The following is a 27,772-nucleotide window of genomic DNA, read 5'->3' on the forward strand; positions in this document are numbered from 1 at the left end:
AGACAGATGGTCCTCAGTCAGTCTGTCTAACCGACAGACACACATTGGTTAGACAGACTGACTGAGGACCACCTGTCCTACAGTCCTTCTGTTAGCCCCCCAGTGAGGAAGTTAAACAGTTTGATGGCACGGGGGACAAAGGAGTTCCTCCATGCATGAAAACGTCCGTGGGCAAGTCACTGATGCTCCACTTTGCCCAATGTGCTACTGGTAGGTCTGTGTATGCATGACAGAGAGGAGCACGACATGAAAAAATTTACGTTTATATATGTTTATGTATAGTTTTTATTATTCAGGGCATGTTGAACCAATGAAGGAAGCACAAGCACATTGTACAAAGCCAGATGATGCAGTGTACTTAGTATAGGGGACAGGAAATTTACTGACACACCAACAAGTCCAGACTCCAAAGTTGACAAGAGAAGATTAGAGGGGCAGGAGGACTGAGGGTTGGAACTGGAACATCCTAGTCCATGAAGCCCCCATACCTTTTCTGTAGCCTACTGCCATTCTCCCAAGCCCTTTTCATCACCCCTCCATTCTTGCTGTTTTCCACCAGCCATTCAGGCCTACCAACTCGCCTCATGAACCCTCCATAGCGCTTCTTGAGACCACGGCCTAACACTGCCTTAATCAGGTTGCCTGGTGCCACCCCTCCTTCAGCGCGGCGCATGAAGCCTCCATACCTCTTCACTGCCTCTCCACCATGACTATCCCCCTCACTCCCACCTTCTCTTTCTGCACTAATGATCTTCAAGATCTCCAGATTAACATTTTCTTCCTCATCCTGGTCCTCCAGATTATCTAGTGCCCCCTGCGGAGAGGAGGAGCGGCGAGACATGAAACCACCATAGCGTTTTGTAAAGCCACCATAATTCCCAGCCATCTGACGTTCAGGCGATCGTTCGGCATCAACATCCGGGGTCATGGCACCAACTGCTTTCTGTTCCTGCTGTGGATGAGGGTCGTCATCAGGAGAATGAAGGTTTTCCTCCTCAAACAGTAAGTCTTGGCACAGGCGCAGTTTCTGGCTGTCCAACCCACCGTCACACTCAAGTAAGCATGTCTGGAAAAAACAAACAAACAAACGTGCCATTATTACTTTCCTCATCAGTCTCATAAGTCATTCAAATTTTTAATTGAAGTTGCTAGTTCAAATACTTTTGTTCACTTTAATTGAAAGATTTGCTGTCACTCACTCTCCAGATGTCAGTGGGGTTATGTGTGGGATAAATTGTGTGTGATGGGTTCTAGGTGGGAGCAGAATATTTCCATCTGGGTCTCAGATTTTAAGATAATACACTTTGTCTGTAGGCTTTCTGAACCATAGGTGTCTTTCATTTTTCTAAACTTTTCTTATGAAATAAGATAGATTAATTGTGTATTGCAGTGGCGGCTCCTCCATAGGGGCGATTTGTGCGACGCACTACCAAACACGGACTTTTTTTTTTTTTTTAATCTAGTTGCTAAAGTGGGACTGATCTGCTGTAGGCAAACTGGTTGTATATGTCATTGTCCAATCAGATTAAGGTCGCGCCTGGTGTTGCTACGCCCATTTTGTGCGATTTCTGTCAGGGTCGAATTTGTACCAGGAAGCTCCAATTGACATGAATGGTACGTCAGTTTTTTTCAAAAATCCTGCTCCCAATGCATTTTCTATGAGGGTTTATGTGCTCGAACAAACGACGCACAACGTGCTTTCGTCATATGTCTGTTGCGCGGGACCATGAACTTTCTACTTGTTGTTGTAACATTGTGGTTTTCAATAAAGAAAAAAAAAAAAACATTCTATGAAGAAGATGGCGAGTGTCGAGTGCAACAATACGTTAGTGTTTCTGACAGAAGTACCCTTTAGTCGTCGTACTAATGCGGAGAAGGAAGTTACCCTTTTGTGCTCAATCATTGACTTGTAATGATTTAAATCTTTTATATAATGTTGACAATGATAGCAGAATGTATAATGACATTCATTGTTAATGGTGCAGTATTATATTTAAAAAAGAGAGAAATCTCACACAAGTAAGCTGCACTTAACCATGTTTGACAACTGGTTATACTTTTCTAAGTCATATTTTCCAAAACTTCAATAAACACTTGACTTGGATTTATATGTTGTCATTTTAATTACATTCTTTAGAATGAAAATTGAATGAATCTTATCATTAAGAGCTTATGTGTTTACTTATTTCATAGAATCCTGGAACAATATGAGGAAAATAAATAAATAATGGTTAAGGTGTAATATTAACTGATTGGCAAATTATGCAAAAAATAACAAAAAATTATTTAAAATTATTACAATAAATTATGCTACCTCGACAAATATACCTCAGTCCTATGGACCTTTATGGTACTTATGGACATAACGGGGGAAATTGCAGTCACTTTTGGTTATTTGGAAGACCAAATAACCCCTCGACTCTGTGTTTATTTAAGGAAGACAAGGAGTTTCTGGATGATTGGACATTTCATTTCCTGTGTGGGAGCATAACAGGTTTGCATCAGTGCAATCGGTTCAGCTTCGCACAGCACACTCTGATGCAACTTTCACAGACTGGAAATTGCACTACCTAAAAAAAATGTCAGGAGCCGCCACTGGTGTATTGTTATGTGTTTTTCTCTAAACTTGTTTTTGCCTTGTCTTTTTTTGACTGAATTTCACCTGCTTCCACTGACAGTTGTTTCTGATATAAAATTTGAACTTAATGAACTATCTCCTGATCATCAATTCATTAATAGTAATCACTGATGATATTCTAATGTGTAGCCATTTTTTAAACTCACACAGTTCTTAGTAAATCTCACACCATGCAACACACTATCACCGCTGGAGTAGCTGAAAATAAAGCCATTCTCCCTCGTCTGCTTGTGCTTTTGAAATGACTGACTTTATTCAGGCAGAGTTTTATCATATTTGAGAGAGAAAAATGGTTTGGTCTGGGGTATATTTTAAGGATCCCAGACATTTTACAGAAATAAAAGGCTACATTCATTTAAGTCCAGCACCGTGAGACTGTACACTGAGTGGAAGGAAGGAGGCCAGATGCTAGTGAAATTCAGAACCTGAATCCTGACAAAGCAACCAAGATCCGGAATGTATCAGGAAGATGGGCCCTAGTGATTGACTACTAGGTAAATCCCATAATTAGATAGCAAAAACCCAATAAGGGCAAGAGGAGGACCCATTATGAAAGGATACATTCTTGTACAATAAGCACAACTGACAGATTGAAGAAGTGGCTGAAATGAAGAAGTCTTATCAGTGGTTTGAAAAGGCTCAACTGAAAGAAAACACAGAGGAACTTATCATGGAAGCACAAGAACATCACCTGAGCAACAGAGGTAGATTTTACCACACCAGACCAGACCCCAGGTGCAGGCTGTGCAAGGTTTGAGACAGTCTAGTGCATTGTAGCAGGGTGTAAGATGCAGGCAGGAATAGTGTACATGTAACGTGATGATCGCGTGGCCAAAATAGTGCACAGGTACCGTACACAATTATGATACAAGTCTGATCTTTATCAGCGGTTACACCTGTCGTGCAGTCAAGTCCTCTCTTGTCATAAATGTTTTACTACGATACAAATTTCCCTTTTGATTAAGTCTGTTTTGATCATCTCCTTGTTGAAGATAACACATTCTCTTTGTCTTTGCACACTGTGAACATCAATGAGGCATAAATATTCTTGCAAACAAGCATCCATCCATGTAAAATTCCACATACCAGAGCAATCTAAAATGATTCACACAAAAAGGAATGTTCATGTTATTACTGACATTTCCTCTGATCTACATCTTCATCATTTAACTAGCAAATGATCGTATAAATATTTGAATCAATTATGATTCAAATTAGGGCTGCACGGCGGTGTGGTGGTTAGTACCATCTCCTCACAGCAAGAGGGTTCCAGGTTCAACTCCCAGCTGGGGCCTTTCTGTGTGGAGTTTGCATGTTTTCCTCGTGTATGCGTGGGTTCTCTCCGGGTACTCCGGCTTCCTCCCCAAAATTGTCTCTAAAATTGTCCCTAGGAGTGAGTGTGTGGTTGTGTGTCTCTGTGATGAACTGGGAGCCTGTCCAGGGTGTACCCCGCCTCTTACCCGATGACTGCCGGGATAGGCTCCAGCCTCCCCGCGACCCAAACAACGGATTGGTAGGGTATAGAAAATCGATGGATGATTCAAATTATACTTTAAGTCTACACAGAAAAAAACTGAAAGATTCACAAATCTAAAAGTAAAGAAGAAGAAAAAAATCATAGACATTGAAATGTTTGATTCTGTTGGTAACGCCATGTTTGAAAATGGATATCAAAATATATACCAAATGTAAAATCAATGCATTTGCAGAGGTTGAAAATCTAAAACAAGACCATTCACCATTTCAATGGCACAAACAACCCAAACGTTGTGGCGGTCGACAAAGACGGATAGAAGAAGGCAGGAGTGATAGATGCAACAATCCCAAGCGACAATCAAGAAGATGAAACAAGAGAGCTAAAAAAATACCAAGGGCTGAAAAAGGAGGTAAAAAAAGATGTAGGAAGTAAAGGAAATGGTGGTGCCAGTTGTAATTGGAGTACTCAGGGCCATGAACCTCAAACTGCGAGACTGACTCAAACACATCCTAGGAACAACAACAGAAATCTCTGTCCAGAAGATCAGAGACCCAGGAAGAGCTAGGATACTGTGTAGAACTAGGGATGTCCCGATCCGATCATGTGATCGGAAACCAGGGCCGATCACGCCGTTTCTGACTCGATCGGAATCGGACGTTTCATCCCGATCAGGGATCGGATATGTAGCCTATCTATATATGTATATTTATTCTCATTATTTTTTTTTAGCAGAACTATAATATTTCAAAACAAATGGGAAAAAGTAACAGCTTAGTATTTCCTGTTATGTGGTGGTACAGAGTCGGACCGTCTCAACTATAGACATAATATACACAGACGCCTCATAGACTGACGCTGCCTATTGGAGCTGACGTATCAGCGCGGTCGCCATCTTGGATGGGTCTCCAATGCCCCCACATTGCATTTATTTCCACTGAGGAAGGTGTATATCCCCTACAATAATCATAACTCCCCGAATTTTTATGTCTATGGTCTCAACTCCACACAGAAACAAGGCATGCAGCATGACGTCACTTTACGGCAGAAGATGGCAGCATTCGTGCCCCCAGCTTGAAGCTTGAACAGGCTCACACCTGACAAGGTAAAGATGTTGGTTTTCATCAAGAAAAACGTACATTTCCTCCTGGAGTAAAGATGTGGTAGTCAGTAAGGTGGTTCCAAACCCAACCAAGGGGAGGAAGTGGAAACCAAGATTGGCAGCTCAGGAGGCAGAAGCAACTCTTAGACATGCAGAGATTGTGGGTAATGTGCAAATAGGCCGGGGAGGCTTGGGGCTTGGCCCAGGCAAACCAGTGTGGAGTAGAGCAGATCCCAAGGAGAAGAGAAAGCTAGTTGTTGAGCAGATTCGTAGACAGGAGGAAATGTTAAGGGGTGCAAAGGCAGTGGATCAGGCTAAGCAGGGACGGTGGGTGAATTGGGAAGGTGTAGAGAACAAAAAGCTTAGTTGGAAAGAGCTGTGGAGTATGGAGGAAAGGAGTATTAGATTTTTGATAGGGGCAACATATGATGTATTGCCAACTCCCCAGAACCTAAAACTCTGGGTAAATGGAGACCCGTTATGTTCGTTATGTTCAGGTACTGCAACTCTAAAGCATATTTTGTCAGGTTGTAAGGTTAGTCTGTCACAAGGCCGGTATACATGGCGACATGACCAAGTATTAAGAAGTTTAGCTGCAGGTATTGAAGATAAACGAAGGCAGGTAAACTTAGGAGGGTCCAAGGTACAGAGAGTTGCAATTCAGTTTGTTCAAGAGGGGGAGAAAGTTAAAAAGACGATAAGGAGGCACGGCAGCTTGGAGGATGCTTGTGATTGGGAGATGCAGGTAGATTTAGGAAATAAGCTTGTTGTTCCCCAGGAAATAGCCTCTACAAACCTAAGGCCTGATATAGTCTTGTGGTCTAGGAGTAGAATGAGAGTCTATTTCATAGAGCTGACTGTTCCTTGGGAGGAATTAGTAGAGGAAGCATATGAAAGGAAAAAGCTTAGATATGTGGAGTTGGGGGCAGAAGCAGAGCAGCGAGGATGGAAGGTTAGAATCTGTCCAGTGGAAATAGGATGTAGAGGATTTGTTGCAAAGTCTGTTGTCTCATTGTTGAGGGAGCTGGGTGTAAGTGGACAGAGTGTGAGAAAAATAGTGCAGGAGGTTTCAGATAAAGCAGTAAAATCCAGCCAGTGGATTTGGATTAGAAGATGCAATAGCAGCTGGGGGCCCAGCAGGGGGGGCACTTAGGGTAAACAGACTTTTGAAAAAGCAAAGAAGAAGTTCAAGCTATTTAAGTGGAGGGTTTGGCACATGTGATCCTTTTGAAACCAGGCGGCCATTTTGGGTGAGTTGGCTTGGAGTGAGTTGTATGGATTTGTTTTTGCTGGTATTTTAGTGATTATAGGACTGTTTAGGTGAGTTTGTCTGCTGAATCTGCTAGTGTGTCTTGTCCTTCCTCCACCTCTGGCACCCTCTATATTTTCATTACCCCTACCTGAACCAGGGTTTGAATCCCATTCCTGCTTTTCTTACCTCTTTTATTTCTTCCCCTACCCGAACCAGGGTTTGCATCCCCACCCCGCTGTAACTGGTGTGCAGTTGGTGAGAAGCTGAGGTAGATTATGGTTGTTGTGGTGTGAGGAGCAGTGATGGCTGGCATTAGGGGGGTGACTCTGGGACGCCAGTGGTCATTGTCTAGCCTCCTGGAGGTGTCGTGGGCCCAACTAGACGAAACACTGATGAAAGGAGGTTCCCACCTGATGACCCCAATGATATGTTGGTCAGCACTGCTCATTGATCTATATAATACGGAGTGTAGGGAATTATTCACTGAGTCTGGTCCTTTATTTTATTTTATTTTATTTTTTTATTTTCTTTAGCACAAGTTTCTTGTGTTTATATTGAATTGTGAAGCCAGAGGAGGAGAGTAAGAATTAGGAGTGCAGTTCCGAAAAGCACATTACTGCCTTACTGTATAACACTGGGGCACTTTTATTTGCTTACATTGTTGCACTAAACTACAATGTGAAGAATTTCTTTATCACTTGATTACTTTTTTTGTTCAAGCTCCCTCACAGAAGTGCTCTGTTTATAAGTGTTAAATGATAAAATAAGTGAATAAAATAAAAAAATCAGGGACATCCTGGATCTGTTTCTTCGCCGTTCTTTCTTTTTTTTAATGTACTGTATTAGTATCGGATTGGGACTCGGTATCGGCAGATACTCAAAATCAAGTGACTCAGACTCGGACTCTGAGGCAAATAAACCTGATCGAGACATCCCTATGTAGAACTCTCAGACTCATTAACAATTTTGAATATTCACACAAACATTTACTGTATATGTATATATAGATACAGCGATCAGCCGTAACATTAAAACCACTGACAGGTAAAGTGAGCAACACTTCTCATCTTTATCAAACCTGCATCCTGGGACTCACATGGATTTAATTTAATCAACATTTTATGAACATCATTTATGCCACTCAGACATGCAAAGCAAGAGTGTACAACTAGTTCATCAGAGAAAAAAAAAACTGTGCATAGATAGCGTTGTACAGAGCGGTCTACTTCTCAGATGGTGTCGAACAATAAAATAGGGAAAATGTAAATAAAAATGATCATAAACATTGTAGTGTTTATGATTATTTTTATTATGCTTTTGCTTCTGTACAGCACTTTAGTCGACTGAGGTTGTTTTAAATGTAACCGGAAGGTTGGCGGTTCAATTCCCACTCTCGCTTGGTGGAACTGATAGCTGGAGGGGTGTCAGTCCACCTCCTTGTCACGGCTGAGGTGCCCTTGAGCAAGGCACTGTACCCCCCATGCTCCCCGGGCGCTTTCATGACTGCCCACCGCTCCAGGTTGGCATCTGTCTCTGAGTGTGTGACCCTGTGCGTGTGTGTCAACAGGGCCAACCTGGATGGGTTAAAAGCGGAGGACCAAATCTACCTTCGGGTATAAATAAAGTCACTTAACTTAACTTAATAAATAAATAACTATGACTATGACTATAACAAGGTACAATTATTTGGCTTCACAGAAGGTACAAAATGGATTGGGAGTGGTTTTAGTCATGTATTTTTTCAGGGTTCCAATAAATCCTGTGACATTTATTAAAGTGGATGTATTGATGGTTTGGGGAGAACAATGGAAGATGTTATCTCAAACTGTCTCCCAATCAGTTAGTTTCATCTCGACATTTAGATCTCATTTCCATGTCCTAATTATCGGGAGTTCACCTGCGGATGCCTGTATCATCGTTTTGTATATCAAGGACTTCCTCTTACAGGGAAATCAAAAATCCACGTGGTAACAAGATGAGCCTCAGGAATTTTTCCCCATGTTACTTCATGACATTTCGGTGCTGATATTAGGCACAGATAAACATAAAAAGATGTCTTGAGGATGTCCAAACTGGTAGAGCCAGTTTTAGGTCTTCAAAACTCAGCAAACCTTTGTCATTGAAAAGTTATTTTAGAGTGGGAACACTCTTCTCACTCCACTGCCTGCAATTAAAGGGCTTATTACCAGACATCAAGTGCCTGTTATGCCATAAAACGGTGTGCTTGGTTGTTTATTGTTCTAAATGTACAGCCAAATTAAAGAATCAAGTTTCTTCCAGAATGTAATCGGCGGAGGAAGGGGGAATCATAGCACCTAAGAAATTTGCACTGGGTAGAATTTTCATTTTCACAATGGCAATCCTGGATCGTACTGATGCTGACAAAGCAGACCACTTGGCCAAATCCCTTTGAACATCAATAAATATAGATTCATCATTTTCTTGGACAATGCACTGTAATGATGTGTGTATGTTGACGCCCAAGTATGTAATTTTGCTTTGAGTTGGTGTCATATGACTCATAGGTGATTTTGCTAGCTTGTTATCTAATCTAAGCATATTAGCCTTATCCCACTTGATTTTATAATCAGAGATTGAGCAAAATCTAAAAGACGATCTTGCGAATTTTTGTGATGGAGCTTGGGCTAGCAGTTCCAAAGAAATAGCAAAAAGCAAGAGTAATCGTGGGAATCCTTATCAGGAGCTTTGTTCAATAGGAAATGGCTGCAAATGCAAACACATAGTTGAGACTACATATATGGGATTTGCATATAGAGAATGTACCATGCCAATGAATTTTTGACCCAATACAAAATGCCTCCATTACTTGCCACAGACAGTTCCACTCTAACCAATCAGGCGCCTTTTCAGCATCCACAGATAAAACTGCTGCTGATGTTGAAAGGTTTCTGGCTTCTTGTATTACATGCAGCAACCTGCATACATTATCTGATGCATGGTCGGGGTGGATTTAGATTCCATGTGAAGCGCGGTGCCAAGAATTTGAGAAAAGCTTTATATTGGTCCCAATGAGTCTTATAGGCCTGTAATTAGAACAATCAGTATGGTCTTTGCCTAGTTTTTTATTTTCTTTAAGGTATGAGAAAAATGAATGTCGTGTTCATTTGTTGGTGAAAAGTTCCCCTTTCTAATGCTGATGTTAAAGCTTGTAAGATTTTACACAGGCATACACAGAGATTAAAGCTATATTCCTATTCTTATAGTGGTGCACAAAAGATATCTTGCCACTTTACGACATCTATCTAGTGAGGGAGGTTCTCTGAGACAACATGACAGAGCCCTTGAATTTAGTGTTATCACTTGATGAGGAAGCAATCTTGTAGTATTTATTTTGTTAGCGGTTCACATCTTTGTTTGTGAAGATGTGATTCCTGTGTAAGAGTAATGTCCATGTTCTTCCTCTTTAAATAATCCATGAATTTAGTTAGTGGGACTGGTCCATTAAGAACCCTAATGTTAATTGAAATGATGGAGTTTAGCCATTGTGGGCTTGTATATTAAAATGATCCCTACTAGACCTCTTGACTAAAATTAACACAAAATCGTACATTTTGGCAAGGCATGATAAAAACATAAGAAGAGACCACAGAACCCTTATCCTGATTGTAAGATGCGTGGCCACATCAAACGCATTGTGCACAAACCTCAGCCCATCATTAACCCCTATCTAATATAGAAGGTTTAATGGATCAGGTCTTATGATTCCTTACTTTTAAACAACAGGAGCAGATCAACCTTGTTACGACATTTGCTATCCTAAAACCAGGAGTTTGCTGATTGCAGTTTTCTGGCCGATCATGATCTTTAAAAAGCCCGACCTGTCGATTCTGATTTTTGCCGATACCGATTTTTTTATTCAGATTTTTTTTATATAACTGACACTGTCAGGTGTTATAAGGTCAGTCTGACAGCATACGCCTTCAATGTCCCAATCTTATTTCATTGAAAAACATTGAACAATCCCCGAGAAACAATACAAACTTGTTTTAACTGCACATGAGGAAGTGCTCTCAAATATAAATGAAAAGTTTAGAGCATTGCTGTCCAAACTACTAAATCAACTAAACTAAACTAATAGAACTCAATTCCTTTAGTATTTAATTTTTCACATTTTAAAAACAAACAAAACTTGCACAACAGGTTAGACTACAGATCTGTTTGGAGCCTCTAACCAAAAATAAAGTGCACAGCAGTATTTTGCTTTTACAAAATCACAAGTTTTGTGGTCAGTTGAGGACAAACTAACAAAACAACTTAAACCACCAATAAAGTGTCCTGAGTTTTAGGTTTCCTTGTAGTGCAAAAAGAAAAATGCCCAAATGCAGCATCTTTGTGGCTATTTAAATGTAAAAACAATCTAAAAAATAACCTGCTACAGCTTACAGGACAAAAGCTCCTTAAAGTCAAACATTCTACAAAAAATAAAGTGTAGCATGTGGAACATTTTCAAAAGAAAGGGTAAAAACAAGAATTAACATTGGCACAGGTAAGTTGTTCTCACAGACTTATTGGAGTCACTTGTATATTAGTGGCAGGATTTTCTTGATGAACAAAAGCATTTCTGCTTTTTCTCATCTACTACATGTCCAGCCAAGCTGAACAGGCGCTCGCTTTCAATGCTCGTGTGTGGGGCAGAGAGATAGGCTCGGGCAAGTAGCACAAGATGAGGGAAACGATTTTCATTGATCCTCCAGTAGGCCAATGGGTCCTGGCTCCTGTCGATGGGAAGCTCAGATAGGTAGTTCTGTACCTGCATGGCTGAAGGGCTGGTCAGCTGGTGTTCCTTATCAATGTTCTCCTTCAGGATCTCATTGTGTACTGCAAACAGTGGACTGCACCTTTTGGCTGCAGGTGCATCTATGTCAGGAGGTCCCAGTTCAGTGGATGTTCCTGAAACAGGTTTCTCATCCACAGGTGTGCATCTGGTTTCCTCCTCTGCAAGTTTGGCCAAAAGAAGCATCATTCATCCTTCACCTCTGCTGAGAAGTAGTGATTCTTGTACCTTATTTTGCATAAATTTGTATACACTATCAATTTTTATGACTTGCTTTTAAATAAAGAAATACATTTCAATACAGCAATTTTTATTTTTAATTTTTAAAATATAGTAGTAGGCTAATAGTAATTATGGCTAGAAAATACAATATTCGTAGTTACTTGCCTTGGATCAAGAATAGTGGCCAAGCTGTAGAGGGGCTCATGCTCAGTGTTGTTGAATCTTCTCACAACAGCCTCCAACAGTGTGGCTTTGGCTGGAGCCACACCACGGTCTGTGTTCGCTTGCCTCTCCAAAAGCTGTTTGAGTGCAGTGACAGCTGGGATGACATCTGCTGCTGCTGCTGTTGATGAGCTGATCTCCTTTGTGAGTTCTTCAAAAGGTGCGAGGATGGTCAGCACATTGTCCATTAGCTCCCACTTGTGTGCGGTGAGTGTGGCTGGTAACTCGTGCTCGGCAGCATAATAGCACGTCTCTGCTCCAACAGCAACTGCAACATGTAGACTGTGCTGTTCCGCCTGGTTGAAACGTCTTGTTGCAGTCGCTACCTGGGCTGACCTAATGCCTTGTGTACACCAAGAGCGACCTACGCTACCTGAGCGCCGGAAATCATTATTTCTCTATGGAGGGTGAGCGAACTGAGCGACCAGAGCGGATTCCAGCGATTAAACTCAAGCTAATATTATGGTAATGAGCTATGACGCGGTTCGGCGAAAACCAATGACAATCCACAGATTGTAGGGGTCCGACTATCCGCGGGGTTCGCGGAAACAGACGTGTATACTTTGGTTCCTAGTTCCTACGTCCTTCAAACATGGCTACTGAAAAATTAATGGCCGCGGTGTCCACCCACCAGATATTGTAGAACCCCACAACATATGCATATCGGGATAATACCAAAAAACATGACATGACATGGAAGTATGGAATATGCCTTCAATGCATTTGGTGGCTCCTAAAAGTGCCGTTGTGGTGTCGGGTGTCAAGGCTGCCAGGTGACTACCCCCTCATGGCGAAGTAGGCCATGAACGTCTCCCTCACCCGAATGGCCTCACGAGTGGCGTTGTTGCTGCCTACTCTGGAAACGGGCTGGAGGCCAGCTGCATCGCTGTCTGCATCCATGGGTAAAGCCGTCATCAGTGCCAGGTCGTGAGGGGCGGTGCGCCGCAGATAATTGTGCAGCACACAGGTTGCTTTAACGTAGTAGCGGGGCCTTTAAAAATTGAACATTCTAAATGTGACGTCACGAGCGAACAAAGCTACCAAAGAGAATTCTTAAGCGAAGCTTCTCCAGCTACCTCCGCTACCAGGCAGCGTAGGTCGCCCTTGGTGAACGCGCAGCATAACTGTGTCTGTATGTCCTAGAGTCAGGAATAGGCAAGCGATGAATGCTTAAAATGCCCAACAATTCTCCTTCCCGTTGCCACAATATCTGAGATGTTGCGCTGCGCTAGCTGTCGCTCGTTTACAATGAGTTGGAGTGTGTGTGCCAGGCAGGGCAAACTTTTCGAGTTGGCATCATCCAGCGCTTTGGCCATATTACGAGCGTTGTCCCGTAAAATAACGCAAACTCTTGCATGATCGATTTCCCACTGATCCAACATCGCCTTAAACTCTGCTGATGAATTAGCAGCAGTGCGAGACCCCGACATTTCTTTACAGTGTAAAAGAACTTGATGACGTTTGAATTGTTTGTCTATCCACTGCGCAGTAAGACTCAACATGGACATTAAACTTACATCAGAGCTCCAGATGTCTGTTGTAAAGCTGAGTGTCTTTGCAGCGGCTTCAAGCAAGCTGCGGGTGTGTCTCCAAACCTGGTCGAACAACTCCGGTAATGCAACGTCTGAAAAGTATCTCCGACTGGGCACATTATATCGTGGGCTCAAACGCTGCATCAGGTTTCTGAAACCTCAATGACTAAAAATGGCTGGTCGTCCATTGCCATGAACTCCATAAGTTTCCTTGTAGGAGCTTTGCTCTTTTCACTGCTCATAAGAGCTAACAGCTCTTCCGCTAGCTTTAGCTTTAGCCTTAGCTTGATTGCTTTCTTCAAATGCTGCATGCTCAGCGGCGTGATGGTTTTTGAAATGGCGAATAAGATCGCTGATCACCCAAAATTAAAGAAATCGGTGCACCCTTACCTAAAACATTCAGTCAATTAGAACTTGAACAGTGAGTGCGTATCGTGTCCCTTCAGTCTAGAATAATAATGTTACATGTAGTGCTTGACACCAGACTTACATATAGCGCTTGTGGATTCTTTTGCAAAGTTGCCCAGTTGGTGCTACTCCACACAAGGATAGTCTGGCCGTGTTGATTCTGTCACTGTTTCTGGATCCTGTTGTGGACTCTCTTGTGCGGCTCTCTCGCCCCGCGATTCCCAAGACGTTTGTTTGACCCAGGTGCAGAATGTCTAGCATGGCCGTCTCGCTTGTATCCTCCTTCATACCAAGGTCTAGGCAGAAGTCATCAGCGTTTCTGACTGTGGAGATGATAAAGGACCTCCCTCTGTAGGTCACTCTCAACATGGCAGGAGAGTGAGAAAGTTAGAGATTCCTCTAGCACGAAGCTTACGCTATGCCCCTGCAAACTCTTGACACTGCTGAATGGTTAGTGTGATATAGTCTGCACTGAACCGAAACGTTGTTTTAAAATCATGAATTGGCCTGCTTTTCTGTACTTATCTTGCTCCTTCCAGGATTATTTGGTGGTTTTGTTATCTCAGGAATCTGAAGATCAGAGTACAAGTTGCTGTAGCCCTGCCATGTACTTGATGTGCCCCGTTGATTTCAGTGATTGGCTTGTTCTGTAGTGAGGAAATCCACACTAATAGTTGCAGTTTTGTTTTGCAGAAACCTGATTGGGTTATCGTTTTCACGGCCCTCTGTCTGACCTTGTCACGCCCAGGGACTCTCATTTTTAGTTTCATGTTTTAGGTTATGTTTTTGTGTTCAGTCCATGTTTAGTTTAGTCATGTCTTAGTTTCCCTGCACTCTGTTTATTAGTTCACTCACTTCACCTGTGTTTTTTCCCTCAGCTGCACTCACTATCCAATCACTCTCACTCCCTATTTAGTTTCCATCCTCCCCCCTTAGTTTGTCGGAACTTTGTTTGTTTCTCCCCCTTCATGCCATGCCACGACGTATCTTGACCAAGTTAAGTATTTATTTATTAATCCTTGCCATGTTAAGTCCTTGTTTTGTTTTCCCAGTATTTTTCCACAGTTGAGTTTTTTAAATCCGGCTAAGCCACGCTTTGTGTTGGTACTTTGTTTTTTTGTTAATAAATCACCCTTCCTCTTTGAAAAGTCCGCATCCGTGTCCTCCCTTCACCTGACAGACCTGTCTTTCATTTCAGCTTGCTTTAACTCAATTTTCTTCTGGTTCTCAAGACAAGCATTAACCACTTTCTACATCTCTCTACCAACCTTCTGGGTTTTGTCCATTGGTTGCATCAGATCCTGTACGATGGCACCTTGCCTTTCAAACTCGGTTTGAAGGCAGTATCTACACAGTATCTGATGTGTTGTAGTGAGGTATTAATTCCCTTCATAGTATTATGAACGATTGATTCTCGTCCACTTTGTTGCTTCTCCAAGACTTAAGCAATAACGTCCTCCATGTTTGATTCTGAGCTAGCATTAGCTGACATGTTAGTTGATTTCTGTTTCTCCACAGATAGTTTAGATGACAGCGATATTTTCTTTCAGTGTCCACGCATCTCATTTGGGTAACGCAATGACCGACTACTAATTCTCGAGCGAATCAACTGAAATAGACATGGTTTTTAAATCAAAAACAAGGATTGGTAAGGAGCTTTAGACTTCAGCGACCATCGTGGTTGTTGGTCACCACATGTATTTAATTCTAACACCTACTGTTTCTGAGGGAAGGATCAATGCTAGCTCGGGTTGGGTTATACAGCAGACAAGATGCGGTGTCGGTCAGGACACAGGAATGAAGACAGGATATTATTTCCTTGCCAGCAAATAGGATGACTGCGGTGGTTTATTGAGCACTCAGTGTTGTAACAGTTCTGAAATAATAATAAGTCACATTATATACTATCTCTATAATAATAAATGTGCTTACATAAGCAGAGAAATATATTTATAATATATTTATGACTAGGCTTGAAGCAGAGCTGCAGGTAAGTTCGGGTCACCCCAACCTCGCTGCTTATCCCTCAGTTGCCGGATAATGAGCTTTGCCCTGGTCGAGAAAGGCAACAGGTAACCTAAGGGATCATACTGCGAAGCTACGACTTTATAAATGTTCCTCAGGGTCGGAGCATCATAGGTCACCGGCCTGTGCTTGTAGCTCAGGGAGTCTCTCTCCCAGTTCCAGCTGAGACCCAGGGTCGACTCTTGAGGATTGGCATTGTCTTGTGCGAACCACAGGTCTAGGCTCAGCGATCTGGCCTCTTGTGGCAGGTGATCCAGGACGTTCGGCTCATTACAGGCCCACTGCCGCAGTTCGAAGCCTGCTGAAGACAGAAGATCTCTAAGGCGATCCACCAACTGCTTGGCTTCCTCTGGAGTACGCACACTCTGTAGGCAGTTGTCGACATAGAAGCAGTGGTCGACAGAGAACCTCAGGATGTCTTCAGGCTGGCAATGATCGGTAACATGGCGCTGCAGTGCATACGTAGCACAACAGGGGCTACAGGTTGTACCGAAGGGCAGGACCTGCCACTCAAATACTCTTGGGGGCTCATCCACTTCCAGGTCACGCCACAGGAACCTCAGTAGAGGGCGATCTTCAGGAAGGAGGCGGACCTGATGAAACATCCCCTTGATGTCTCCACTTACTGCGATGGGATGCTCCTGGAACCTTACTAAGACGCCCACCAAGGTAGCTCCAAGGGTGGGGCCAGTTAGTAAGTACTGGTTCAGAGTTTGCCTGAGGTATTGGTGAGAGCAGTTAAAGACGAGACGATTCTTTCCATTGTGAGCAACTAGGTGATGGGGAATGTACCAACACTCATCAGGTGGTTTCTCTTGGGTGACCTCCTGAACTGCCCCTGCTTCATTGAGCTTCTGCATTTCTGCTCTGTAGATCACAGCTCGCGCAGGATCTTTTAGGAGTCGCCGCTCCGTACTTCGCAGAAGAGCCATGACTGACTCCTTAGGTGCTTGCAATGGCGGTATGGCGGTATGGCTGCATGACGTAGCAGTGGTGTAGCATACCTCCTCACTCCGCCGACGTCAGTGCGGACTGTCTTGGCTTCCAACAATGCAACCGCTTGTTGGTCCTGTTTTGACCTAGTCACTTCTCTTTCTGGTCGGTGAGGTACAGTGTCCACCTGCCAGAGCCTCTCGACATGACGGTACAGCTCATCCATCTGTGGTGGGAGGGAGGTAAAGAGACACTGCACGGAATTAGCTGGCCGCCCCATGGACTGGACTGGACCTTGGAGGGTCCATCCCAACCGAGTGTGAACTGCTGCAGGGCCACCAGGTGGTCCAAGTCTGACTGGTTCTACTGGTGTGATGAGATGCGACTGATCAGAACCGAGAAGGAGCGATGGCCTGGCATCCTTCAAGGCAGTTATGGGGAGGCCACGGAGGTGTTTATACCTTTTCTGAAGTTGTTCTATGGGGTAAGTGTGCTGAGCTAGACTGAGTCGGTGAGCTGTGAAGGCACCATCAATCTTATAGTTGACCTTAGGGTTTGCAGCTGGAGAAACATGGAAGGATATTTTATGTCCATGGAGCACCTGGATGTCCTGCCGGACTGTTCTCAGAGGAAGATCTTCTGGGGCACCCTTTATTCCCAGTGAAGGTAACAGCATGGACCGCTCTGAGCCATGATCCAGCAGAGCAAAGGTGCTGAGACGCCCTCCGTAATGTAGAAGCACTGGGACGACCTTCAACATGACCCAATTGCTGACTCCAGGTCGGTTAAGGTAGAGGGAGTCTGAGGCAGAGCTAGTCAGGCAGCTCTCTTCCTTCCTTACAGCCTCCTTATTGCTTCTCTCGGGCCTCAGGTTTATCTCATGAAGGGCTAGGAGGTGTTTCCCTTGGCAAATGCTGCAGGGTTTCTTCAGTGTGCACTGAGCTGCTTGGTGGTTTCGTGCACAGCACCAGCACCGCTTGTTAACTTGAATCCACTCCTTGAGTTGCTCTTTAGAGAGTTTGGCAACCTCACTGCACTGACTGAGGTAATGTTCACCACTGGCAGTAGGCACAATAAGTTTTCCTTAAAGGTGTTTTCTTCGCAGGATTGGACACAGAGTCTTCAGCCCGCTCTCCGAGACCGTGTAGGACTGCCACCATGTGTTTGCCAGGACGAGTATCAGACCTAGGAGGCTGTCTTTCTTTGTGGGTTCTTGCACTGACTTGGCTGTCAAAGCTCATGCACCAGGACTCATAGCTGAGCCATTCTGACAGATTGTGCAGGGTGTGTGAGGTCCCAGGCTGTTTGAACCGATGGCGACGAAAGTCGGCCCTCTGTTCCGCTGGAAGCTTGGTCAGGAGACGGGCTACGTGTGAGCCGCAGTTGAGTTCAATTTCTCCCTCTGGGCCCAAGGTCTTGAGTAAACCCATTAAGGGTTGAATCTGAAGAGAGAATCTCTGAAACGCTGCAGAGTCACCACGTCTGATTTCAGGAGCTTATAGGACACTAGCTATCTTCTTTAAAGCTAGCTGATGAGGCTGGCCAAATCTGTCATACAGAGCTCTCAATGTGTCAGTGTAGGGGGAGGGGGAATTGAGATAAGTGTCAGCTATTAACTTAGCATCCTCCAACTTTAAGTGATCCACAAGGATCTGGTACCTGAAGAGTTCTGTAGAGTCGGGGGGTAGGAGATTCTCCAAGGCAAGGCGGTGTCTAGCAAACTCACTGGGGTCTGGCTGAATGAGCTTGGGGACTGTAGGTTTGGGGCCTCGATACACCCGTTCTGATGCAGGAGCTTGTCCAGGGTGGTTAGTGGGGAGAGAGCTAGGCGTCACTCTGGTGGCTGGTGGGGGAGGTGCTGCTTGTGGCAGTACTGGGGGTCTTGAGCCTGTGTAGACAGGAGCAGGGTAAAGGCTGATTCTTACTCGGCGCAACCTCGCTCTTGCTAGCTGGTCGCAAATGGCGCAAACGGTCACGTGACCCAAAATTCCGCCACGCCCCCCGTCGCAAGCTAGAAAATCCTCGCGCGTCGCAAGGTCGCGCACACAACTTTTTTTCTGACTTTGCGCGCGCTCAACCGGAAACAGCTGACCAAGAAAAAGAAAAAATGAACACTGCAGAGACCGCGGTGACCGAGAGGGTGCGCCTCTACAAACATCTGTACGACACGTCTATGAAGTTACACTGGGACAACGTTTGACAAAGTTCGTCTTGTTGCAAAGGACGAACATTCCACCTTCTCTTCTGTTTTTGCCGCAGCCGCTTAGCTCTGAGATACATATACAGTTCTACACCCAGAGTAAATTCATTCCGCATCCGCATCAGATGTGCCAGCCTCTGCTGACGTGACACCACAGGTGGCATTGTGTATGCTTTCTTCGTATGCTTTTCAGCTTGTTTCCTCAACAGTGGTTGAGTCTGGAGAGAACTGCAAATGTGACACATACTCGGCGCAAACTGCGCTTATGAGCTGAAGGAACTGTGAAGGGGCTGGCGCTTTCGATGACGTCATTAATGGTTCTCGAGCCAGAACAGTTGCGCGGTTGCGCCGAGTAAGAATCAGGCTTAAGAAGATGACTGAGAGGGCTGCAGCAGGGGATGAGGCAGGACCTGATCATAAAGGATAGTAGGGGGGGACTGATAATGGGCTGAGGCAAACGTAGGGGGCTTATAGGTTGACTGGGCTCGATCTGGGAAACTGTGAGGATGGTGATTCTGGTATGTGTCTTGTTGCCCCAAGTTGAGACCACTCATGTCTGTCAGCAGGTTATCCTCAGGTTCAGGCCAGGATGGAGGCCAATCCTCCTCATTTTCTTCCTCAAACTGTAGTAAGACGGCATTGGGCTGGGATGTTGCAGCACTGACTCCTAGAGGTCTTTAGCTACTGTGACTCGAAGCTGAGCTAACAGGCCGTTCCATATCCTCCTTCAATGAGCGGGCTACATCAATCAGCTTCTTCATTTCCTTCCGTGCCTGGTGGAGTTCCTTTAAGGTAGATTGGAATACCTGTTGAGATTCCAGCAGCTTTGCATTCTCTTCCTGCATGGCTCTGATGTCAGGATAGAGGGAAGGGTCTCTGTAAGAGCTCCACTGGGAGGAGATGGGAGCTCCAGGTAGGATCTCTGTAACTAGGTTTCTCCTCTGGGGGTGACCTGGGGCTAGCTGAGGTGTCTCATAGTGAGCAGCATCCCTAGGGGGGCTACCAAAGGGAGGTCGAGGTGAGTAAAGATGAGTCAGTATAGCTGGACCATATTGGGGAGCAGTCTGCTCTGGGGGAGGGGGAAAGGATGGTGGTCTCCACCGTGATGGGTCTCTCATGTGGTCCACCTCATAATCCTGAAGCCTGACAGGTAAACGCGTCTGACGCTTGGGTCTCACATCAGCAAGGAACTCTTCGTCTGACTGCATCTTGAAGGCTGTATCCGGCTCGAAGGACCAATGTTTCTGAGGGAAGGATCAATGCTAGCTCGGGTTGGGTTATACAGCAGACAAGATGCTGTGTCGGTCAGGACACAGGAATGAAGACAGGATATTATTTCCTTGCCAGCAGATAGGATGACTGCGTGGTTTATTGAGCACTCACTGTTGTAACAGTTCTGAAATAATAATAATAATAAGTCACATTATATACTATCTCTATAATAATAAATGTGCTTACATAAACAGAGAAATATATTTATAACTATGCTGTACATTTGTAACAATAATAATGACATAAATAACCAAACAGAAATACGAATTAGCCATTATAAGAGTTTAACCGATCCAATAGCGCCATCTACTGGCTAAATCGGGTACTAAATAAACCTTGGCGCATGGCACGTGGCGCACATGGCAATCATGACGGTTCGCTGCTGAGTAAATAGCCACACAAATTATGTCAAATTATTCTACTAGTTCACTGGACTCTCAAACCACCCACAAACATCAGCATTCACATTATAATCTCAACAAAACTAAAATGGATGTGTATATTTATATATATTTTTTATGTATATTACATATATAAACGAATGTAATACACATATATATATATTACAATTAATTATTTCTGACAGCCCTTGTGTATGTATATATATATATATAACAACCTCTCTCAAGATGTGATGGTGTTCTGCTGCTTTAAAACAATCACTCTGTTAGGTCTCGCTCTATGAGGGATAAGTACAAAGATTAAGTGCCACAGGGAGTCCCATTGCCACTGAGATACACAGCACACAGTCCACACAATCAAAGTGAGTTTATGATGTCCCTCATCCTGTCCCTCATGCATGCAAGGGGCAGGTAAGTGCAAATGCTGCGACCCCACAAACATGTTTGTCCCTTAACACGTTAAGACAGCATTATAAATGTGCTGTTACCAGAATGGCAATGACCAAGTCGTAGTGCATTATTAAAAGCCCTGTGTTATGTCATAAGCCGCTTTCGGACTGTAGGAACCTTTGGCAGTTCTAATAACCTTTTAATCCGTGGGGCCGTTTTCTCCCGGGTTCGGACATACAGGAACTCGGGGCTTTCTCTCTTAGTTCCTATAACTATTTAGCTCCTTCTCCGAGGTCGGGTCTTTTCATGGTTCTATAGAACTAATCTGACAGAGGTGTTTGGTGGTAGGTAGCTACGGCCCATGTCATGCTATCACGGCTGAAATGTTTCCTCTAGACACAGACAGAACCGGCGGGTGTTTAATAAGTTAAACTTACACTGGTCTCATTTGTCTGCAGCGCTGCTCTCCTTTCTTCCTTCATGAAATAAAAAAGTATCTCCTGACTCTCTCTGTGAGCTCTTCCAGCCTCGATATTAGACGCCTGATGTGATTGTCCATGATTAATATCACCATCATGCAGACCATGAACACAGTGGCCTCCCCGCTCTCCATATTAGCTTCTTGGTGGTGTTTTTTCTACTCTCCTTACTTTTACCGTTTTGTTTTTGTGTTTGAATGTAGCGCTAAACGGCTAACGGCTAACACGTCACTGAAGCAGACGGCTGCGCGCGGCGCATCAGTCCCTATCAGGTACCGACTCATGTGCGAATGCAGACTGAAACAGTTCCACTGGGGAAGGATAGTTATCAGAACGAAATTCGAGGAGGGTAGTTCTGATAACTACTTTCTTAGAACTGTCTGTCCGAAAGCGGCTAATGTATTGTAGTACTATGGTACTTAACTTTTCAATGACTATTACAGCGCGCCACTGGAGGTACGGCGTGCATTAAGGGGCTACTATTGGTCCCGAGTCCCGACCCCTAGTTTGGTACCACGGGCCTATGACTGGCCAACTATACAGTATACCCACCTCAAAAAGGTAGACTACACCACTGACGAGAGGTGATTGCGTCACTTCACTAAACGCAACTTCAGAATAAAAGCCTTTAATACACCTACCTAAACATTTCTGCAGACCAATCATGCCCCACAGCCATATAGTATGGCAACACTACTCCCTTATCAAGCAGCTTTCTGGAGAGGGACAGCACGGAGCCTTGCAAAAACAGCTCAGGAAGGGCTAAACCCTCTAAACTCAGAACTGTATAACATGTTACCAAACTCTTATGTTGGAGACCAGTGCAGTACTCCAACAGTTGAGTTTTTTTTCCCCACATAAATATTACATGGACTGACCAGCACAACTGATATTCTGTTGAGTATCAAGGACCAAAACTGCCATAATCTACAGCATGATTAGTCATCTAGGAGAAACAGTGTTAACCAATCAACTCTCAATAAATCCACAGGAATCCAACTGACTCTGCCCTACTTTCTTGTGAGCGATAATAGCTTCCCATTAAGCGATTTCTGGTGAACTAAGGAAAATGTCTGACTTATCTCAGAATAATACAGAGGAATAACTATTTATTGTTTCAGGTAGATACTGTGACTGATAAATGAACACTGCAAATTATTTGGTTCTTACCAAGAAAAAAAACCTTACATTTAGAAGTGCTAGATATTTTTTTCTTGTTTTAAGAATTAATTTCTTATTTTAAGTCTTCAACTTAACAGTATAATCTAATATCAAGCAAAACTTTACTTTTTTGTCTTAAACAGGCAGGGAATCATAAAATGAGACAATTAACACTTAAAATAAGATGTATTACGTTTCTCCTCCAAAGTCTCATCAAAATAAATCTTGCTTCAATAACAAACTCAACATGCTTGAAAAATACACTTTATTCCTTGGATTTTAAAGGTGATAGAGAATGGTTGAATGGGGCATTAATCCTTGTTCTGTGATGTGATATGTAGCCCAAAAAAAATTGGTTGGGTCTGTAATGGCTCAGAACCTCCCTAAAAGGCTCTCTGAAACAGCTGTTACTATGCTGGGTTTAGAATGCGTCTTTTTCCCTTATTGGCGTCATTTCAGAGCTTATCTGGCAACCTCATTATGAAATGCAGGTAGGTGGGGGGCGATTGCTGAAAAAGTGACATCACTTTTTCACAAACACAGATTGGCACTTTTTCTGGGGGATATTCAAAAAAGGGGAGTACTTGAAACAGAGGTTCTGACACTTGCTGGCACTTCGTGTGTACTCCCCACAGCGGGGAGACTCAGAACTAACACCAAAAACGTGAAAAAGATGATTTTGATTCTGCATGGACAGATTTTTTCACTTGTTTTGAGTACCTTTTCCCTTAGTTTTAGTGTTTTTTATCTTGTTTGAAGACCCCTATTTTTTGCAGTGAAGATGTTAACTGCACACACAGACACTGAAGTTGACCTTTTGGTGTTCCATAATTGGGAGGAAGTGGCTCATCCTTTGAACATCATTGTGGGACAGCCGGTGTTACGGTCAATAAAAATACAATATCATGGGCATAAAGTGGACACCATATGTTAGTGCAAGACCTGTGCAGTTCTTCTTTCAGCTCAGTGCGCTCCCTGGTGATGAGGTGCATAGCCTGTGTTGCTGATGAACTGTTTAATTGACAAAACTGAGTTATCGTAATCTGAGTTTTTCTTTGAACCTAATTCTAAATGTAATGCAGTTGTTAGAGTTGGGTAAAGAGGATGAATTAGAATTCTGATAGAAACGTCTGAAAACGTTAGTATTACTAAACCCCAACATCTGCCACGACCGGCGCTGCTTTCCCCGGCCAGGACATTTGCCTCTAATTAGTAGTCACCAACCTAGATGTTAGATTTGACCCTCATCTAACTTTTGAGGCTCACATCAAACAGCTCCCTAAGACTGCCTTTCCCCACCCCAGAAACATTTCCAAACTCTGTCCCACTCTTACACTCCTAGACTCTTAGAAACTCATCCATGCCTTTGTCTCCTCCAGACTGGACTACTGCAACGCAAAAGCATCCAAAAGCAGTACATTCAAAACAGTTCTGCTCGGATCCTGATGAGAGTGCGGAAATATGAGCACATCACCCCACATCACCCCATCAGATTGAGTACAAGGTCCCCCCCCCCCCATACCTCCATACACCACAGCACGATCCTTCCGCTCTTCAAACACCCACCGTCTCGTCCCCCCCGGACTAAGACCCACACAATGGGAGATCGGGCTCCACACCCGTGGAACGGCCTCCATGACAACCTGAGGGCTCCACAGTCTAGAACATTTTAAAAAGGGACTCAAAACCTTCCCTTTGAAGAGACATTTAATTGTTTTAATCCAATATATTTTTATTGGCTCTGTCTTGGTGGGATTTCACTTGTTTTTACGTTTATAAATCTTTTGTTGGGACTTGCACTGTAGCACTCTGAAATTGTCCTACAATTTACAAAAGAAACAAAAAAAAAGCATTATTGTCACAAGATAATTTGAAGAGAAGCTCAGGATCAGAATCCATTGTTAGTCGATCACTTGCATTGATTAGAATAGCGTTACGTCTGTTTTTGTCAGTGGTTGTGAAGATGTCTATCCATAAAGAGAAATAGAGAAAAACAGTATTTAATAGGCGAGGCAGGTATTCTTATACCTTCTACGCTTGCCAGGTAATTAGAGGGGTGGCAGAAGGGCAGCCCTGCTCCCACACTTAAGATAACAGGTTTACTTCATTTGTAGCTGAAGAGGTCAACCACACAATGTGTGGGCGTGTGCACACGAGCAAATATCACATGCACATACACAGTCTAGCCTTTCTTTTTTCATTTCTTTTACACAATATAACATTTATTGGTAATGAACTGAATTTTCAGTTATTTTTTTCCTCAACGCCCTGCTAGGTGGTTATGCTGCCACGTGAAAAAAAAAACATTGCATTGACCCCAAAGTGTGAGATGCTCACTGGAAAAACAAGTGCTGTATACAGGCCGCAAAAATTTTAAATGATTTCTACTTCCAGCTCCCGATTTAGACGAGAAAAATATGCAATACTGAATATTTTCTGGGATTCAATTGATAAACACACAGTGAATTTTACTCTGTATTTAATGACCCTTAGACAACATAAAAAGTGAGAATCCAAGAATCAAATATTTATGGTTATATAGAAATTAGTGCAACACTGCTTGAAAAAATGCAACTGAAAGGAGTCACAGAGAGCAAGCTCTGCCATTTCTCAATTTGGCCCCATTAAAAACTCAGTCATACCCTCTGTTACTGAGTTATGAGGGCACGACAAACCGTTGAAAATTAAGAGAAGGCACATACACACACACACACATGCACACAAAGATTACATAATTCAACAGATGGCCACGACATCGCTTTCTTGCACCCTTAGCAACTCAGAAAGAAAAACGATTTCCCTTCCAAGAAAAGTTTTTTAGTCTATCCGGGTCTAATGGAAGTCTCCCTAACAAAAGCTGTTTTCCCCATGCTAACATAATGTTATCACTGTCATTCTTTACCTTGTGAAACCAAATAAACCCGCAGACGGGAGCGTAATAACAACTAATGTATCTGTTCAGCCCTGGCGGCTGCATATTGGGAGGACAACCTGCTGCTGGGTCCACATGTATCATTGGATTTCACTTATCACAGCCATCAAGAATTCCTGTTTGATTGCATAGGTGGGATTCTTGCTGAGCTTTCAGTGCTGCTGGCTTACGAAGACAGAATTAATGAACAGGAAAATTGAATTGAGAACATATTGGCACCCAGGGGATTCAGGAGGGGGTAGGTGATGGAGGTTGAAGGTAGCAGCACCCTCTGGTGGCAAGAATGGAAAATAAAGACAGAAAAAAAACAGAAAAAGGTGACACCATTTTCAGTCTTTAAGTAAAATAATGCATTTTGGATATAAAGAAATGTTATTTAACTGCAGAGCCATTCTTATCATTTAGGTTCGTAATTATTTATCTGCGTGTTTAGTCTCGCCCTCTGACATTTTATAAATATTTTAGAGAATTTAATGTTCATTACGTTACATGAAAACAACTATTTGCAACTGATATAAGAGTGAATATCAAGTCTATTTAAATAATATTTATTTTTCTATGTATTTAAATTGTGAATTTTTATCAGTTGAGGGAAATCTCACCCACATTATTAAACCCAAAGCATGCAAATATTCAAAACTGTATATAATTGTACATGTTTGTCACTCAACATAGTTGACACAGAAATGCAATGCTTTCTGTCGTAAGTACATTACAACAATGAGTTTAATCAAGATGATTCCAGTCTGATAACGCTGGACGTCAGAGTGAGGCTCTGGGGTTGTTAGGGGAGAAAACAGAAAAAGAAAGGGAGCCGAAAGACACCGGAACAGTTTGGAGAAATGGCTTAAAGCATAAAGCATCTAGACTGTTGCTTGTTCTTAAATTCATTTAAATGATTTTATTTGTTTCTCTTTTTATTCTTTTATGTATTTGAATGTTTCTTCCACTCCCTGCTGCAATGCTTTTATTTTATGTAAAGCACTTTGAACTGTTCTGTACATGAAATGTGCTATATAAATAAATTTGATTTGATTTGATTTGATAAAGACTAGTTTCAATCATAATATGAATTATCAACAGTCTGAGGAGGATGTTTTTTACATTTGCTAATAGAGGAATGAAAAGAGAAAAATAAGGCTTAAAGGCAAAGAGGGGAAGAAGGAAAAGGCAACAAAGCCAGCAAGACAAAAACCTACAAATGACCAGAATATGATTAAGAATTTTCCAACATTTATTCTATGTGGCTCCACCCAGCTGCTTATTGACGGATCTACCAATGAATAACCACAACATATAAAACATTTGTTGCAGCTTAACTGGTCCTTATTGTGGTTAATTACGGAATCATTTAGAAAATGAAAGTGAAATGGATAGAAAGGACAAATGGAGCGCCCAGAGGGAAAGAGAAAACGGACAAAGGAAAAAAGCCAGAAAAACAACGAGGAGAAAAACAGTAAGTGGAAAATGAGCCACTCTGGTCTTTGCACACGAGGGTATTGCAGAAACACAGCACAGTTATAGAGTATGGGTACGGTGAGTTTACCACAGCTGAGAGACCAGACTGCTGTCCTTGCAGGCGGTACACACAGAGCGCACACTCTTTCCCACAGTCTGTTCCAAACACCAGCGACACACATGTGCCCAGAGCCAACATCCACAAACAGTTGCTCTGTGACATGGCAGCCGTGGACTAAAGACAGAAAACCACAGATTATTAGTATTATTATTATTATCATCATCATTATTATTATTATTATTATTATTATTATTATTATTATTATTATTATTATTATTATCATCATTATTGTTGTTGATACTGCCACAGAATGTTATATACTCTGCTACTACAACCATCACCACTAATACTATACATTCAACTCCTAATGTCACTATAATTAGCACTTTTATTTGGACTATTACTAAGCTGATAGTATTACTGCCAACATTAATATTGCTTAATACCAAAACAAAATGACCCGTGCTGTGGATAAAAACATTTCAACTCAATTTGTTGGATGTTAAAGCATTTTTACTGTAGGAGTAAAAGTTCTAACTGTGGAGGCTGCTTCATATCAAAGACATATTTGATGTCTTACCTCTGCTTTCATGTGAAAGATAGTTTTTTTGATGACTTTCCTGTCCAAACGTGTCCTTCAGGGTTGGAATCCGCTAACGCAATCCGGCGGGGGAAATAATGAACTTCACTTCTTACACGACGCTTGTCTATTTTTATTTTTTATTTTCTTTATGTAACCTCAACACAAGTCCAAATTGTCATCGATTTCTGGGGAGAAGACCACCCAAAGGTGTGAGCTCAGCTGCTTCCAGAGA

At 42.9% G+C, this 27,772-nt stretch overlaps 1 protein-coding gene across 1 annotated transcript; it reads right to left on the minus strand.

Annotated features, from left to right (window-relative positions):
* Positions 1–280: 280 nt before the first annotated feature.
* LOC142398445 (proenkephalin-A-like) lies at positions 281–27,772 on the minus strand. Its single transcript, XM_075482427.1, has 3 exons — positions 27,538–27,772; positions 26,985–27,131; positions 281–1,066 (listed from the first exon to the last, which is right to left on the minus strand). The coding sequence occupies exons 1-3, from the start codon at positions 27,547–27,549 to the stop codon at positions 467–469; spliced, it is 759 nt and encodes a 252-aa protein (XP_075338542.1). The 5' UTR covers positions 27,550–27,772; the 3' UTR covers positions 281–466.

Source organism: Odontesthes bonariensis, chromosome 14 (genome assembly GCF_027942865.1).
Source record: "Odontesthes bonariensis isolate fOdoBon6 chromosome 14, fOdoBon6.hap1, whole genome shotgun sequence".
NCBI lineage: Eukaryota > Metazoa > Chordata > Actinopteri > Atheriniformes > Atherinopsidae > Odontesthes > Odontesthes bonariensis.

Bases quoted from the DNA above. Each gene is read 5' to 3' on its own strand.
- LOC142398445 (XM_075482427.1), bottom strand. The intron at 1,067-26,984 runs GTAAACTCACCG...TGTTTTTTCCAG, and splicing joins AGTCTGGTCTCTCAGCTGTG to ACATGCTTACTTGAGTGTGA.